This window comes from Euprymna scolopes, chromosome 16 (assembly GCF_053919585.1).
Source record: "Euprymna scolopes isolate OS-2025 chromosome 16, ASM5391958v1, whole genome shotgun sequence".
Lineage (NCBI taxonomy): Eukaryota > Metazoa > Mollusca > Cephalopoda > Sepiida > Sepiolidae > Euprymna > Euprymna scolopes.
The window spans coordinates 111,122,302-111,140,308 of NC_136497.1; the positions used below are offsets into that span (position 1 = coordinate 111,122,302).

Sequence of the window (18,007 nt, forward strand, 5' to 3'; positions counted from 1 at the left end):
TCTTTAGCACTCAAAGAAGAAAGGGTTACACTTTTTGTGTCAGCTATCATAGGACAGATCCAATAGACCCTGCACCATTTGAGTAGTCAGTCATTGAACTCTCTCCAGATGCTAGAAATCATGCATCAGATATGGGGAAGAGGTCTGGATACCATATTCTAACAGTGATTTGATAAGGGAGACAAAGACAGACAAATATTTCAGAAGTGAGTTTGCAGAAAGAACATTGTATGAAAAATAGGATACTCCTTGCTTTGTTAGCAGCCTGAATGCAATGTTTAGATGGCTTGAAAGATGAGTTAACCAGAAGGCCAAGATTTTTTGTCTCATTCAGCTGCTTGAGCAAAGCCATGTCATCATTGAAAGTAAGAAATATGACAGCATTTATCTACATTAAGGTTCAAATCCTATTCAATAGACCATTTGAAGGTTAGACTTGAGTTTGCAAATTTCGCTTCTACATATTACTAATTTGACATTGTCTGCAAATAGGAGTACATTTCCATCAATATCATGTGTGTCGTTGATATAGAGTAAGAACAGAATATGACTCAGAATGGAATCTTGAGGAACACCACTGCAAGCATCCATTTCAGATGAAAATCTGCCATTTTTATGAACCTTGTAAATCTGATCACTAAGAAAGGATATTATCCACTTCATAACCGATTCATAAACGATAAAACTATAAGAGTTGAGTTTATGTAAAAATAAGCAGTGATTGAGACTCAACGACTTTGAAGAAAACTAAAAAAGACAATGTCAGCAGTATCTCCATTGTCCATTACACTTGTAACCCATTCTTTCAGCAGAAGTAAATTTGTGAGACATGAACACTGAGATGGAGAGATAGCAGCAGTAGATGTGAGATGTGCCATGATTACTTGCTTAAGTAAAACTTCCATTGATTTTGAGACAAGAGGTGAGGCTCACTGGTCTGTAATTCATTGGACCTTCTGGAACACCCTTTTTAAAAATAGGGCAGGTCATAGCCACCTGCTACTCAGCAGGAATAACTCCAGTACTCAGTGAAAGGTGAACAGGGCTGCTAAAGGTTCAGCTAGTTCAGCTGCAACAGCCTGTAAAATTGCTGAATGTAGTCCATCTAAACCTTTATCTTTATTTACATTCAAGGACAAAAGCTGCTTCTTGACCTCATCCTTAGTGATGGTAATTGACTGCATTAGTGATGCTATCATATGTTGTATTGCAGGTCCTCTGCCATCATCAATTTTGAATACATTTGACAAAAATATCAGCAAAGAGATATCCTTGTTGATTTGAATTCCTAATTTTTTCTTTTTTGGAATTAAATAGAGTTATGATTTGGTTGTTTCATTTTTCATGTGAGTGTAAAACGTTTTGGGTTATGACCAACATCAAGATCCAGCTGTCTTTTGAAATTTTGTCTACTCATGCGAAGATATGTTCAACACGATTATGTTTTCTGTAGACCTCATAAGCCACCTCCGACTTGGTCTCTTAGTAATGTCCCCATACAGTGTTTCTCAACTTGCATTCACAAAGATCATTCCTAATCATCCATGTCTTATGCTTCTTGTGTTTTACAGTGCAATAGTATTTCTTTATTCCTACCGACATGGTTTCAACAGTCTGATACTAAGTGAAGCTATGCCAAGCTAACTCATTGGAGGCCACTTTAATTAGATCATGATTCATAACAGCAAATTTTCTTCTAGGCTTATCTGAGACAGGAGGTGGTGCAAAAGAGATGTCCATGCAAAAGCTTAAAACTGCATAATCACTCTTGCCAAGTGAAGGCAAAATTTGCCGAAAAACATAATAGATATGGTCATACAGAGGCCCAACTCTGCCAACTTTAAAGATTTGTGTTTCTTCAGATGATGAAATATAAAGATAAATTATGTTTTATATTCACTCCTTTAATTCAAGTTTAGTTGATGATCTCAACCCAGATCATTAATGATGCCTAAAGCCTGCAAAAGACCTATCAAACAAGCAACGGGTATCATCCTTGACTTGAGAGGATAACTTTCTATGTACTGGTTGTGTCATGCCATGCCCTTGCAGAAACATCTCAAACCAATTTACACACTCCAGCAAATGATAACGTTACATAGTGTTGCTATTTTTTTAATTGCTTGTAAATAAAACTATGTATTTTTCAGGCTATTAAAACATTTCATAAATATTAAAACACTTTTTTAATACCCTCCTTTTTCTAAAACCTCTGTGATGACAAAGTTATAAATGTCCATATACGACTGGAAGTTAAAAAAATTGATGTCAAAGAAAATGTGTTCTTTTGGTTGTATCACATTCTAAATAATTACATTTTTTTAATGCAATTTTAACAATTCAATATAAAATCAATTTGATTTTTAAAAAAGGCAAAAACCAACAATTACTTTGTTACCTAAAAGAAAATATGTTCAAACGCTATCATATAGTTTGAATTTCTGGAATTATTCTAATACATTAATCCAGTCAAACTGCTATCTTTAGTTAGATTTTTATTAGCCAGTATCCTTTATATTTGCATTGGATTGTATCAAGTAAATCTTGTCGAAAACTTTCAGCTACTTTTTCAAAATTCCCCCTTGTTTAGATTTAAAAAAAAAAATGTTCTTTTAATATCATTCATTTGTTTCTTTATTATTTCAAGATGCTGGATGATCATTTAGAATTGCTGTACATCATGGATGTGATAAATTAATAGAATTTCTACAAAATGGCACCTTTATTAAACATTACAGTGCTATTAGTATTAATTCTATATTAATGGTATTGCATCATGCCAAGTAGATATCTTTGAGTTGTGGAAGTTGATGGTGGATAATCCGTGAAGTTTATCATAACATTGTATATTGCATGGCTAATACTTCAATATTAGTAACATGTCTACACCAGCAAAAATGACAAATGTAACAGTGACAGACCACTTGATGTACACAGTAATGTGACTTCCCAAGTCAAGAGATTGTTGGATATCTGCCTATGTCTGGGCATCTATGTCATTTGCTAGATATCCATTTATGCCACATCATTATGCATGGCTTTCGTAATGTTATGAAAAATTAATCTAGAGATCAAATGACGCTTTATTTTTTCTGAAATAATAAAAGCAAGTAGCAGTCATTTAGTATAACAACACAATCCACACATAGTATACAGTGTCAGCTGCTGGCATTGTGAGATGCATTGATTTACTGCTTTAATTCAAACAAATCAATCAATATAGATTATAGCATTTAGTGACTGATTTTAATTTGATTTTAAAACATGTAATAGTGTTTACTTCTCATGTTTAATTGGAATCTATATATCTATAAAAGTGAACGTGTCTGTCTGTCTGTCTGTGTACATTTCCCTACGCAATAACTCTGTCAATTTTTAGTCTATAGACTCGAAATTTGAAATACCGGGTACTGAGATTTGGGAAAATCTATGTTACGGGTGTCAGCCAGAAATTTGGCTGTTAAGGGGTCAAATTTCAACGATTTGACCTTTAAGAACTCTACCAAACTCCTCCGACAATTTTGGGTCTAGACACTTGAAATTTTAGATATAGGTTCCTTGAACCTGGATCTAACTTAATAAAGTGATTTGAGCCCGAAACTATGAATTTTAAGGGGTCATAATAGGGGTCGAAGTTTTAAAAAGTTAACCATTTTTTTTGTTTTTTTTGCACAGCATACACCTCCAAACACCCGAGCAACGCCGGGCACCCCTGCTAGTAATTAATAAACAGACAGCAGCAATCAAAAACTGAGTTAACATTCAAACAGTTTTCTTAATATAGCATGAAAGATGACACTAGAAAAGTTTCAACCTAATGTTTACACACGTTCATGCATATTGCATGGGTTTTTTTTTAATTCTATTTAAAAATGTAATCAGAAAAAACGCATCAACAAACTCTTGTTTAAAAGAATTGATTGCTCTACTATAATGTTTTTTTTTAATTTTAAAATCAAAATATAATGTCAAGTATTTTCACAGCATTTGCACTTAACTAAGGTACTAAGGTTGTTGAAACTGCTCATGTGTATGAAGAAGAAGCAAAGTACTGCCAAGCACTGGTTCTGGGAATCTTCATTTCAAGAACAGATCACACACCTGTTGACCAAGTGAGTTTGATGTAGAATAAATGAATAAAAGTACACATTAAATGAATAGAGATGAGCATAATAATTTCTAGAAGAAGTCATAAATCATTCCTCAACCCAATTAATAAAATCAATTAGATTAAATATTTTTAAGGAATACAATTGTTAAAAAAAGGAGGCTCACTCAAAGTTTGCATATTGGCTCAGTTCCTCAACTGGGGTGAAACACAAATGTCTCTTTTGCATACCCAACAAAGTAGCAGCTTCAGGTTGAGAAGCATGTATAGTACCTGTAAATATTAAGATATGAAAAAACAAAATTTATGACAAATATCTATAATAGTGAGAAATAGCTTAAAAGTTCACATAAAAAAAAAAAACAATTAAAATAAAAAATAAATTAAATATATTTACCATCAGGACGAGTATACTCTTCAACTTGCGAAATCAAATGATCAAGTGCTTTGGCAGCCATTTTTGTACCAAAATTTCTATCAAATGGAGTTGGAACACCACCTTGCTGCATGTGACCCAAGACATTTTTACGAGTGGTAAATACGCCCTTTCCTTCCTCAGAGAAAAGCTGATAAATAAAATCTGTTGTGTAATTTGGATTTGCATTTTCATTTCTGAAAAATAAATAAAAAATGAAAAAAAAAATTCGAATACATCTGCAAATCATTTTTATTGTAAAAATTGCAATTATATGCAAAAATAATAGACACAAATGAATAAAAATTACAACAGACAAGAATATTGATTCGTAAGAGCATAAAAATTTAAGATTTAAAATATTGTAGTTTTCTAATAAAATTAAAAAGATAATCAAACAAGTTATAATAAAATGAGCAGAAACTTACATAAAATAAGCTATTTTTTATGTTGATTGTGATCTATCTTTTCTTTTTTGGGATTTAGGTTCTTTTTTGTTAGGTGATGATTTTATTGCTTTTAGTGTCTGTTTTTTTTAGCTTCATGGAAGTAACTGTAGTTACGGTTTGAGGTTTGGTATATATATTTGGTTGGGTTTTTTGTTGGGTCCTCTGTTGAATTATGTTTTGGTTTTTATTTGAGTAGATTTTGTTTTCATTATTAATTTGGTCTAGGTTTTGTTTTAATTCTTCAAGCAAATTTTTTATTTAATTTAAGAGTTTGTGATGTCTATTTTCACGTTGGTTAGGTTTGTTGCTTTTGTATGGCAGTTTCGTATATAAGTATTTGGTAGATTTTTTTTTTTGTTTCTAGTTATTTCTACATAACTGGTGTTTTCTATTGTTTGCCTGGCTTCTAAGAAGGTAATGTTTTTGGTGTATTTTAAAGATTTCTTTTTCTTTTATCCAAATATGGCAATTTTTGGAGTTTCCCCAATCATTTTCCTTGCAATTACCATATTTAGGTTAATTTTTGCATGTTTTGTGTGAATCTTTTTTTTTTTTTTTTTACATTGACATCACCACTTATCAAGGCCAAGAGGCCACTCGAGGATAAAGGTTAAAGAGTGTACAGTAGAAATTGGACAATATAGTAATCGTTAGTAATGGAAATTCGGTAAATTTGTTAACAAGTGGAATGGCTAATCAAAAACTTGTTTACCTTAGACTTGAAGACAACCATATTGTAGTCAGCTGGAAAGCAGGAAAATGGAAGACAATTCCATAGGTGTGTGTAGAGGCCAGAAATGAGTTATCGCCCTTTCGCTCAGACTTTGCATAAGTGGAGTTATCCCCCTTATAAAAGGACAGCGAATCGCCATTATGTGTTTACATTCGTTCACGGCGACACGCTGTCGGATTGGAAAACCAGCTTGCTTAACGCAAACCTTACATGGCGCTACTAACATATTGTCACTTTAAAACGTGAAATACTTATATCGCAGCATTGAACTAAAGATATCATACACTATGGAACAAGAAAACGTTCTCTTATTACATCAACTAGTCGAGTTACAAAAAGAAAACATCGAATTACGGAAGGACATCTTACACGGACGAGCGAACACACCGCAAACAAAAAGAATGCAGCGACCTTCTATAGGTCTGGACTCAACAGATAGCGAATGGGCACTCTTTTTAGACACCTGGTCACGGTACAAGGAGATGTGCAGACTCGAAAATCCAGCTGCAATTCGAAACGAACTGCGAGAAGCATGCACACCGGAAACGAACAGGTTACTGTTTGAGCTCATTGGACCAGAACGACTCAACAACGTGGCAGAGGAATTCCTTCTTCGTCAAATACGACTGGTGGCCGTTCGAGGCTTACACAAGGAAGTCCACCGACAAACGTTTCACTCCATGAAGCAAAATGAGGGTGAGTCAGTGACCCATTTTTTATCGAGGTTACGTGGCCAGGCGAAATTTTGTGAATTTTGTATTCAGTGTCCGAACGAACCCACTTGCCGGCAGCAGGTTAATTACTCAGACGATATGGTTGCCGGGCAAATGATGGCAGGGTTAAGAAATATCGAACACCAGAGAAGGGTACTGGCAGAGGCAGCTACACTTCCTACCTTGGATCTAAAGTTTTCACGGTTGGTTTGCCTGGAGGCAACAGACGAAGCAACTCCACACTTTTCCGATACCACACAACCTCTCACGATGTCTGGGGTACAAAGGTCGAATCAAGTACAACAAATGCATGAGGCAAAGGCCCTGTCAACCCCACGGGACACCAAAATTTGCAACGGTTGCAGAAAAACATCACACCGAGGTGGATCGATGAACCGGAAAGATTGCCAGCAGTGGGACTCAAGTGCCACTTTTGTGGAATAGTAGGGCACATTAAAAAGGTGTGCCGGAAAATTAATAGATCCAAAACGGAGGTTATAAAAAGCGGGGAGTCGTTCATGTTTTGCACCACGGATAAAGCCCCTACTCACAGACACAATGAGAGACAACCGGCAAACATTCCTCACCTTGAGTGGAATGGGAAACAGTTTCAGGTGGGCGCCCCAGAACCGCCCCCTCAGTTACAGCAGAGGTAACTGTAATGAACAAGTGCCATGCGACCTTTGGAAGGGTGCCAAAGAAGCCGATGAAAGTGAGCACCCACGCCATCCAAGCCTTCGCGGACACAGGAGCCCAAACTTGCTCTGTTGGCCCCGAGATTCAAGGACTCCTCGGGTACCCAAATGGGTACTTGGTTCCAATTACCCATCGGATAAGGGATATAACAAATAGCCAGTTACACATCAAGGGGGTCCTGTTTTTACATATTAAGGTGGGATCAAGAGAAACACGACAGGCAGTGTATGTGTCTGACAACACATCCGGGCTCTACTTATCACAAACGGCACTTAAGGAGCTGAAATTATTGCCATCCAATTTTCCTACATCATTATCGCAAAGCAGCTCAGCCGAAACAGAAGAAACGGCCCCTTGCGGGTGTCCGCGCAGAGCACCGGCTCCGAAGAAACCAGTAGCAATCCCATTGGAGCCAACCGACATTAACAGAGAAAAATTGGAGCAATGGCTAAAGGAACATTTCAAGGCCAGCGCATTCAATACCTGTCCACACCAACTACTCCAAGTAATGAAGGGTAAACCCTTAGAAATAAAATTCCTCCCAGATGCGACACCGACGGCAATCCACACACCAATACCTGTCCCCCATCATTGGAAGGAAAAGGTGAAACAAGATATAGACCGTGACGTGGCACTGGGGATAATCGAACCCGTACCGGTAGGCACACCAACTACTTGGTGCTCGAGAATGGTAGTCACACCAAAAACGGATGGATCCCCAAGGCGGACGGTGGACTTACAAAAGTTGAATGAGGCGACCATGAGGGAGACGCACCACACTTCGTCCCCATTCAATCAGGTCTCGGTAATACCTGCACATACCAGGAAGACTGTACTCGATGCGTGGAACGGTTACCACAGTTTACCGCTGTCTCCAGCTGCACGAAACGCCACCACGCTCATTACTGAATGGGGTCGATAAAGGTACTGTCGAGCCCCTCAAGGATTCCATGGATCAGGAGATGGCTACACCCGTCGATTTGATGATATCACCATGGACATGGCTTGAAAAACTCGGTGTATAGATGACAGTCTCCTGTGGGACAACTCAATGGAATCCTCATTCTGGCACACAATTGAATATATAAACCACTGTGCCGATAGAGGGATTGTGTTTAACCCAGACAAGTTTCACTTTGCTGACATGGAAGTGGAGTTCGCAGGGTTTCAAGTAACAACGAACGGGGTCAAACCCACAAGAAGAATGACTGAAGCCATCCTGAGCTTCCCCACCCCGACAAATATTACTGGGGTTAGGTCCTGGTTCGGACTCGTAAACTAAGTCTCCTATGCATTCTCACAAGCCTAAGTTATGGCCCCATTCCGAGAGTTGCTGAAAACAAAGGACAGGAAATTTTATTGGGATGAGACACTGGAACAGGTACTCCAAGAGTCGAAAAAAATAATAGTGGAAAGAATTGAAAAAGGCATCCAAACGTTCGAAATGAACAGAGCAACAGGACTCGCGACAGACTACAGCAAAACAGGGATATCGTATTTTCTGTTTCAAAAGCATAGTAGATGTGAGGGGGAATTAAACATGAGTTGTGGGGATGGCCATTGGAAACTCATCCTGGCGGGATCCCGTTTTACCAACGATGCGGAATCACGATATGCACCAGTGGAAGGTGAAGCCTTGGCTCTGATCTATGGGTTGGAATCATGCCGCATGTTCATACTTGGATGCCCAGACTTGGTGATTACAGTGGATCACTTACTGCTCATAAAGATATTTTTAGACCGAGCCCTGGAGAATATAAAAAACCCACGCCTGTTAAACTTCAAGGAAAAGTCACTCATGTATAAATGCAAGATAAAACATCGACCGGGGAAACTCAACTTGGCCCCTGACTGTGCATCTCGGTACCCAGCGGGCACCCCACCAAGAGACCAGGACCAATCCATTGACACCGCGGTCAAAGCCGCCTTCACATCAATGTACGAGAATGATACTATGTTAAGAGCCATCACATGGGGAAGGATTGTGGCTGCGGCAGCCACAGACGAAGAATGCAGGACTTTGAAAGAACTGATTCAAAATGGCTTCCCCCAGTCACGTAACAATATCCCAACCGTAGTTCGAGTCTTCTGGCCTATGCGTGAGGAGCTATATTGCCTGGAAGGAGTGATCATCAAGGGGAACAAAATCCTAATACCTCGACAACTCCGCGCAGAGGTATTGGAATCTCTTCATTCCGCTCATCAGGGTGTGAACGGAATGCTGGCGAATGCGAGACGACTATTCTGGCCAGCGTTGGATGCTAACATCAGGCAAACAAGAGCCCAGTGCCGCACGTGCAATGAAATCGCACCATCTCAGCCCAGGGAACCCTTGATGTCCCCAGCAGACCCGGAATTTCCATTCCAACAAGTGGTGGTTGACTTCGTCCAGATGCAGGGTAGACACTTTATGGTATACGCAGACAGGTATACGGGATGGGTTGAAGTGGCCCTAATGACGTCGGGAAGAGCCAAGACGGTGTGCGATACCTTGAGGACTTGGTTCTGTACCTACGGCGTACCGGAAGAAATTTCGTCGGATGGTGGATCACCATTTGAATCCCAGGAATACGACTCCTTTTTGAGGAATTGGGGCATACGAAAACGTACCTCATCAGCGCATTATGCCCAAGGCAACAGCCGCGCAGAGTTAGCCATCAAAACCGCGAGACGTATACTGGCGGACAATACGGACAGTTATGGACGCCTGTGCCATGATCGGGTGACCCGGGCACTACTGACCCATAGGAACACGCCTGTCCAGGATCTGGACATGTCCCCGGCCATGATGCTGTATGGTCGGGTCATTAAAGACCACCTTCCTGTCCTGCAGGACAAATACCAGGTTCGAAAACAGTGGACAGAAATAGGCAAACTAAGGGAAGTGGCAATGGCCAAAAGACACATGAGGAACGAGAAGTATTACAACCAACATAGTCGCCCACTCCGGGAACTCCAGGTAGGAGATTACGTCCAGATCCAGAACCAGGACGGGAACCACCCACGTCGATGGACAAAGACAGGGAGAATCGTGGAGACCCAGGGGTACCGACAGTACCAAGTTCGGGTCGATGGAAGCAATCGAGTGACATTGCGCAACCGTCGGTTTCTCCGCAGAATACACCCGGTAGTGGATGGCCCTCGTAACATCAGACAAGAAATCCCGAACCCACCTATAAATGTGGAGACCCCACAGGCACAAACTCTGGAGGAGCCAATGGAGGTGGAACAACACGCCGACACGGAATCCCCAAGCGAGCATGAGGAAGAAATGGGAGGAGATACCCAAAAATACAGTCCTCCTCCGTTAAGGGAACCGTCAAGTCGGAGGACGAGAGACCCAAGGGGTTTGTCGCCGCAAATGCGGGGGAAATCACACAAGTATTTCTCCACATAAAAGATGACCACAACAACTTGCTTTTGTGGTCACGAGGGGGAGGGGCATGTAGAGGCCAGAAAGGAGTTATCGCCCTTTCGCTCAGACTTTGCATAAGTGGAGTTATCCCCCTTATAAAAGGACAGCGAATCGCCATTATGTGTTTACATTTATTCACGGCGACACGCTGTCGAATTGGAAAACCAGCTTGCTTAACGCAAACCTTACAGTGTGCAGTTCTAAGAAAAAAGCTTTGTTCATGGAATCTACGTTTAGGTTTTTTTTTGTTTTTTTTTTTTTTTTACACAGGGATCACCACTTATCAAGGCCCGGAGGCCACTCAGGGATAAGGGTTATTGCAAGTACATTACGTTAGTGTGGAGATTTGATGAAGTGTTTAATTAAGGGGGCGGTTCATTAGGAATTTGTTTACATTGGACTTGAACACATCCAAGTTGTAGTCCGGTGGGAAGCAGGCAGACGGAACATCGTTCCACAGGCGAAAAGAAAGAAGCTTTGTTCATGGAATCCACGTTTTGATTTAGGCACAGATAAAGAGTGGGGGAAATTTTTCACAGTGGATTCGGCTAGACGGGTGTTTTTCGTGAAAGATTGGCGAGGGGGGACCAGAGATTGGAGTTCAGACGAGCACCTGCCATGGAAATAACGATAAAACAAGGATAAGCTCGCAACGCCTCTTCTGTGGGAGAGAGGTTGCAGGGTAGAGAAAAGGGCATCCCCCATTAAGCCACGAAGTCTATTTTGTACTCTGTCAAGGCAGGATAGGCTGTTTTTAGCAGCTCCTGCCCAGATATGGCAACAGTATTCCATCCTTGGACGTACTTGGTTTTTATATAGATAGAGAATTGCATCAGTAGTGAGATATCTTCTGGAGCGGTAGAAGGATCCCACCATCTTTCCAGCGACCTTGGCAACAGACTTGATGTACGTGTTCCATTTCAGATCAGGATAAAGGTCAAACCCAGAAGCTTGTCAAAACACGGGGCCTCTCCCAGACGAGAGCCATCCATCACAATTGATGCCAGATGGGGATCAGAGCGTTGATGATGTAAGGATAGGAGTTTGGTTTTGGATGCATTAAAGGTAACCAGCCACGTCTTCCCCCACTGAACCACGCGCTCGAGATCAGAGGAGAGAGAATCAGAGAGAACTTTGTCATTTACAGCCTTTGATGTGTTGCCGTAGATGGTCGTGTCATCAGCAAAGATGTCAACAAATGATTTAAGTATATGTTTAGGGAGGTCATTGATGTAGGATCAGGAAGAGAGTTGGGCCCAGGATTTGACCCCTGAGGGACTCCAGCATTTATATTGCAGGCCTCTGATTTTTGTCCATCTACCACTACTCTTATGAGCCTATCGGAGAGAAATGATTTAATGATTGAGAAAACATTTCCAGTTATACTGTAGCTGGAAATCTTGTGAAGTAGACCCTTATGCCATACCTTGTCGAAGGCCTTTGATATGTCAAGAGCAATTGCCCTAGAAAGGAAGCCTTTGTCAAGAGATTCACTAATCCTGTGGGATATAACCGTCAGCACATCTGTGGTAGATCTTGCAGAGCGGAAACCATATTGTGTGTCACTAAGAAGGTTATTTCTGCTGAGGTGGTTTACTATTTCTCTATTTAATATGGATTCCAGCAACTTACTCATAACACACAGGAGACTTATTGGTCTGTACTGAGAGGGAGATGACATCACCTGAATTCTTAAATACAGGGCAAACTGATGAGGTTTTCCAGGGAGTCGGAAAGCACTTCTCCTTAAGGCAGCGCTTAAACAGTTTTGTAAGTATGGGAGCAAGTTCTGGTTGAAGCTTTTTTAACACTATAATTGGGATGCAATCAGGGCCAGTTGCTTTACTGGAATCTAGGTTCATGATTAGCTTGGCGACCTCATGCACGGATATTTGTATGTTACCTAACTTGTTCTGTGTTATAGGAGGAAATATGAGTAGTTGATGGCCTTCATCGCATAGGGTAGAATTAGCTGCAAAGTTCTTTGCAAATAGTTTGGCCTTGTCTGACGCTGACAAGATGACCTCTGGTCCATTGATAATGGTTGGGATAGAACGCACACTTCTGTTCAGGATCCTATTTGTTATTTGCCAAAACTGGTGGGAACCAAGCCGCTGATCAGCTACCTTGGATTTAACAGACTGGGCATATAGCTATCCTGCCTTGATAGAGTTCAAAATAGACTTTGTAGCCTTGTAGGTGATGTCCTTTTCTCATCCCTGCAACCTCTTTCTCACAGAAGAGATGTAGCGAGTTTGTCTCTACTTTATCGTTATTTTCATGGCAAATGCTCGGCTGAGTTCCAATCTATGGTTCCCCCCTTTAGGCATAGATAAAGAGTGGGAGAAATTCCCTACAGAACATAAATGAGTTTTGTAATTGGAGAGGGAAAAGGATTACAGTATTAATGTTTGGTACATTTTAAGTAAGGAAACCAGTCAGGAAATGGGGGAGGTAGAAAGAGAACGAAGGAATGGGGAGAAAGAAAAGGGGGAATTGTTGATTTTGTTTTTGGTTTTGCAAAAGGAAGTAAAAAAACAAAAAGCATCAATGTTTCATCTCAGGAAGTCAATATCTTCAGATAGCCTGATCTGGTAGCACCAGGGGGGGGGGACATTTGTCCCAACACCATAAGGATACAGGAGGAGTGTGATGGACCCAAGCATCTATAGTTCTTCCATTTATTTCTAATTCTATTTTTAGAAAAAAAAAATGTTTTTTATTCATGTTGGGTTAGATTAACCCTTCAGCCACCATTTACTAAATCAACTTATTGTATAATGTAGGAAGCATGAGCATATTTTTTTTATGTTTTCCTGATTAGTGCTAGACATGATCAACCGTTTGATTGGATCAGGCCTATCCAACTGCCCGTCTTAGTTCAAGTAAGGATCAAAGTGCTGTGTTGGAGTCCATGTTCTTATAGTACCTAAGACATGATCTGCTCAATCACCAGAATCTCGTGTGGCTCCATTGAGGAATTTTTACTCTCTGCAAGAGGGCAGTCAGTGAGTTCTAATACCTCATCCATAGGGCCAAATTGATGGTTAAATATGTGCTCATTTTTCCATTAATCAAACTCAAACTGTACATGAAATGGATACCATAATATGGACTTTGCTGCACTTTATCCTAACATACAAAATTTCAGCCAGATCAGACCAGTTATTTCCGAGAAAAAGCGGAACAGGCAAAGAGAAATAAAGTGGAAGAAAATGTAGTTCTATTTTTATAAATGTCAAAAACCGACACAGACCTCAATATTATTGATATGAATAAATTAAAAATAAGATATTTCTTTCTTTTTTTTTTTAGAAATGTCAAACATGAACGCAAATTCACTGATGTGAATTTATTCATATCAATAATATTGTGAGGTTTGCATTCTTTCCTGACATTTACTAAAACAAAATACGTTTTACTTTTAAATTAAAGTGTATTTCTTTTTATAAATGTTAAACACAAATGCAATTATCTCCCTTTAAGATTTACTGCTAAAATTTTTTAAAATGCTATCGTTTTTTAATAGCTGTATTACTCAATTGTATTAATAATTATAATAAAAGTACTATAGATGGAATTATTGCGTCTATACAATCGTATTCATTAATACTAATTCTAAATGTATATTGCATAATATTAATTCATTAGAGACTTTTTAAGAAGTATATATGCTAATAAGCCATATCGAGTTTGGTCTGAGAGAGTTTAAGAAGGGTATACATACAGTATAAGCATGAACTGTTATAGAAACACTAGCAGGCCACCCAGCATTGCCCGGTCATAAAATATGCTTAAATATATTTTAATTTATGCAGATTTTGTATTTACTCTATTGATCATTATATTTTATCCAATATATAGTAGTGATTTATAAAGTTTTTTAAAAATTATGACTTGCGTACCATCAGTTTGAATCGAAACCAAAACACAGTTCTCCAGCCTTATTCGTTACAATCTGACTTAAATCCCTATGCATACAAAACTTTTTAAAAATAATGTTCTTAAAAATATGAATGCAAATTTGTACATGTGTGGAAATGTTTTTATCACCCTATTTAAAAAAAAAAAAAAAAAAAAAATCGCTCATTTTTATAAAATTGTGTTGAAAAATATCTTAAATTATCCGTCTTTTTTTTTTTTTTTTCTTCCTTTGAAGATTGCAATGCTGGGTATGGGGCAGCCAAACCAGCTGCCAACATTCCCCTGCTTTTTATTGAAACTAACCAAGAGCTCTTTTTAGTATCCTCGTTGTTCCCTTAAGTGCAATTGTCTGGATCTCTTTTGCACTTGGTTCACCAAGAATATTAGGTAAGACTTCAGGTTCTTCTTCATAAGCCATACTTGATAATTGTCAATTACATTATTTAAAGTTATTGTAGGATTCCAAATAAGAAATAATATAAAATGAAAATGTCTCAATTATAAAATAATGGGAAAATGGCATATTTCCAATGCAAGTAATCTTTGAAAAAAAAAAAATTAGATGTTTAGAATTTCCAAATATTTATGAAACGATTGTAATGTAATAAACGATTGTAATAGACCCTCTCTTCCCTCCTTTATTTATTTGAAAATAGATGACACCAGAAAATGAACATTATTTTTTTTTCAAAAGTTGTCAGAAGCTATCATTCATCCTTTATTCTAATAAATATATTTCTTGATTATAACATTCATTTTTATCCTCCACCTCAGAGCCTCTTAATTTATTTCATTAGTTTTCTCTCACTTGCGCTTTTTTCTGTCCCTATTAACATTTACAGATAAAAAGAGTGCATGATGACAAGCAAGCAAGATCTCATAAACTATAGTTATGTGAATCTAGTTATCAGATTTAGAATTAACAAAAAGCTATGACAATAATAATGACAAATAATTGTGAAAAAAACTAAAGATTTATTTTTTCCATGCTTAAGCAATCTGAGGTACAGATAAAATAAAAAATACTACATATATGGATGGCATCATAGCTTAATTAAAAAAAGAACAAAAAGAAAAAAATCTTGTTAAAAGTTTCTCTTATAATCCATAATATTTGTTTCACAGTCGTTTGTGTTACTAAGGCAACAAAAATTAGATGAGGATTTTTTACAGAACCTTTGAAGTCTTTCCAAGCCATACAATATGTTTATAAGTCATTTGATAAGTTCTAGAAAGTTATTTAACAACAAGATTAACAACTTCAAAAATAAATATCATTTTTAATTGCAAATAAAGTATATGTAGCGTGATAAATGAAACAACAATAAGTAAATTAAAGTCTTACCTCAAAATTAAACCTCTCTGTACTCCAATATCTTTAATTTTATTCTTCAAGTGGACAACATCATTCTAAATAGAACATTAATAATACAATTTCACGTGAAGAGTTCTTTTTAAATACAATTTGGACATTATCGAAAATTTCAAAAGTTTAAACTTTGAAAATAGCATCTTTTTTTAATTTGTTATATTTTATGAAATGCATTTAAAATCAGTATCTGCCAATTAAACACTGATGAACCATATGGCATTAAAAAGAGAAACAAAATCCTCGCTTTAATTTAAGAAATATTTGTGAAAATACTCACTCTGAGGTCAGTAATAGTAATATTTTCCTCAAAGATGTATGCAGCGTCAGCACCACCAGCTAATCCAGCCATAGTAGCAAGATAACCACAGTAACCACCCATTGTTTCCACAACAAATACTCTTCTTTTAGTCCCAAGTGCAGACTGCTTAATACGGTCACAAATCTGAAATAATTAATTTAAGATACTTCTATTTAAAAAAAAGAAAAAGAAATACTCATTTATAGATGATTTTACAAATTATGCAAAGATAAAAAAAAATTCAAACTAATTGTTCTTTGTTTCTCTATCATAAAAACAATCCATGCTAAATTCAAGGAAGGTAACTCTTCAGTGATTGCATTTATAAAGTTAGAAAATTGTAGCAAATTCTTATCAAAATCAAGAATTCTTATAAAAAATATGTAGTTCATACAAATAGAATTTTAGAGGAAACAATTATAATAAACATAATACCACAATCAAGAGCAGTAATTAAAATTTAAATTAATATATCAAAGACAATTCTTAATATTTCATATTAAACAAAAACTGAACAAATTAACAATTAAAAACAATACTAATAATTATCAGCCAAATAATTCCAACTATATTAATCTATTCTTCTGTAACGAAATGCATCCAAACATTAAATTGGATGAAAAAGTTCTCAAAAACATAATACATTGATATATATCCCCCCTATCAATTGTAATAATAAAATTCGTTCGTCATGGTCGATACTCAGATAGCACGTGTTGTTTGCTTTTTAGACGTCAATCGGTTTTATGCTCTTTGCGTGAATCGATTTTTTTTTTTTTGCATAGGCATCACCACTTATCAAGGCCAAGAGGTTACTCAAGGATAAGGTTTAAAGAGTGTACAGTAGAAATTGAACAATATAGTAATCGTTAGTAATGGAAATTCGGTAAATTTGTTAACAAGTGGAATGGCTAATCAAAAACTTGTTTACCTTAGACTTGAAGACAACCATATTGTAGTCAGCTGGAAAGCAGAAAAATGGAAGACAATTCCATAGGTGTGCAGTTCTAAGAAAGAAGCTTTGTTCATGGAATCTATGTTTAGGTTTAGGCATAGATAAAGAGTGGGAGAAATTCTGATAGTGTTTTTTGCTAGACGGGTGTTTCTTGTGAAAGTTTGGCGAGGGGGGGAACCATAGATTGGAGCTCAGCCGAGCATTTGCCATGAAAATAACGATAAAGTAGAGACAAACTCGCAACATCTCTTCTGTGAGAAAGAGGTTGCAGGGAAGAGAAAAGGACATCTCCTATGAGGCTACAAAGTCTATTTTGAACTCTATCAAGGCAAAATAAGTCCTTTCTAGCAGCTCCTGCCCAAATGTGGCAACAGTACTCCATCCTTGGACGTACCTGGCTCTTATATGGATAGAGAATTGCGTCAGCAGTGAAATATCTACTGGATATATCCCACCATTTTTCCAGCAGCCTTGGCAACAGATTTAATGTATGTGTTCCATTTAAGATCAGGAATAAAGCTTGTCAAAACATGAGGCCTCTCTAAGATGAGAGCCATTCATTTCAATTGATACCAGATGGGGATCAGAGCGTTGATGATGTAAAGATAAAAGCTTGGTTTTAGATGCATTGAAAGTAACAAGCCACTTCTTTCCCCATTGAACAACTTTCTCAAGATCAGAGGAGAGAATCAGAGAGGACTTGATCGTTTACTGTCTTAGATGTGCTACCATAGATAGTAGTGTCATCAGCATAAATATCTACGAATGATGTAAGGATGTGATTTGGAAGATCATTAATGTAGATCAGGAAGAGAGTTGAGCCCAGGATGGACCCCTGAGGGACTCCATCATTAATGTTGTGAGCTTCTGATTTCTGCCCATCAACCATTACACTTATGAACCTATCAGAAAGAAATGATTTAATAATT

General features: G+C 37.8%; 1 protein-coding gene across 5 annotated transcripts in view; it reads right to left on the minus strand.

Moving 5' to 3' along the window:
• LOC145296052 (ATP-dependent 6-phosphofructokinase-like) overlaps positions 1–18,007 on the minus strand; it is a 224,438-nt gene that overhangs the window by 56,434 nt on the left and 149,997 nt on the right. For all 5 annotated transcript variants that reach the window (XM_080142108.1, XM_080142107.1, XM_080142111.1 and 2 more), the window contains 4 exons: positions 16,103–16,267; positions 15,799–15,863; positions 4,506–4,720; positions 4,276–4,381 (listed from right to left, as the gene is read on the minus strand). In XM_080142108.1, coding sequence (XP_079998234.1) covers positions 4,276–4,381; positions 4,506–4,720; positions 15,799–15,863; positions 16,103–16,267 — 551 coding nt within the window. The remainder of the gene's footprint in view (positions 1–4,275; positions 4,382–4,505; positions 4,721–15,798; positions 15,864–16,102; positions 16,268–18,007) is intronic.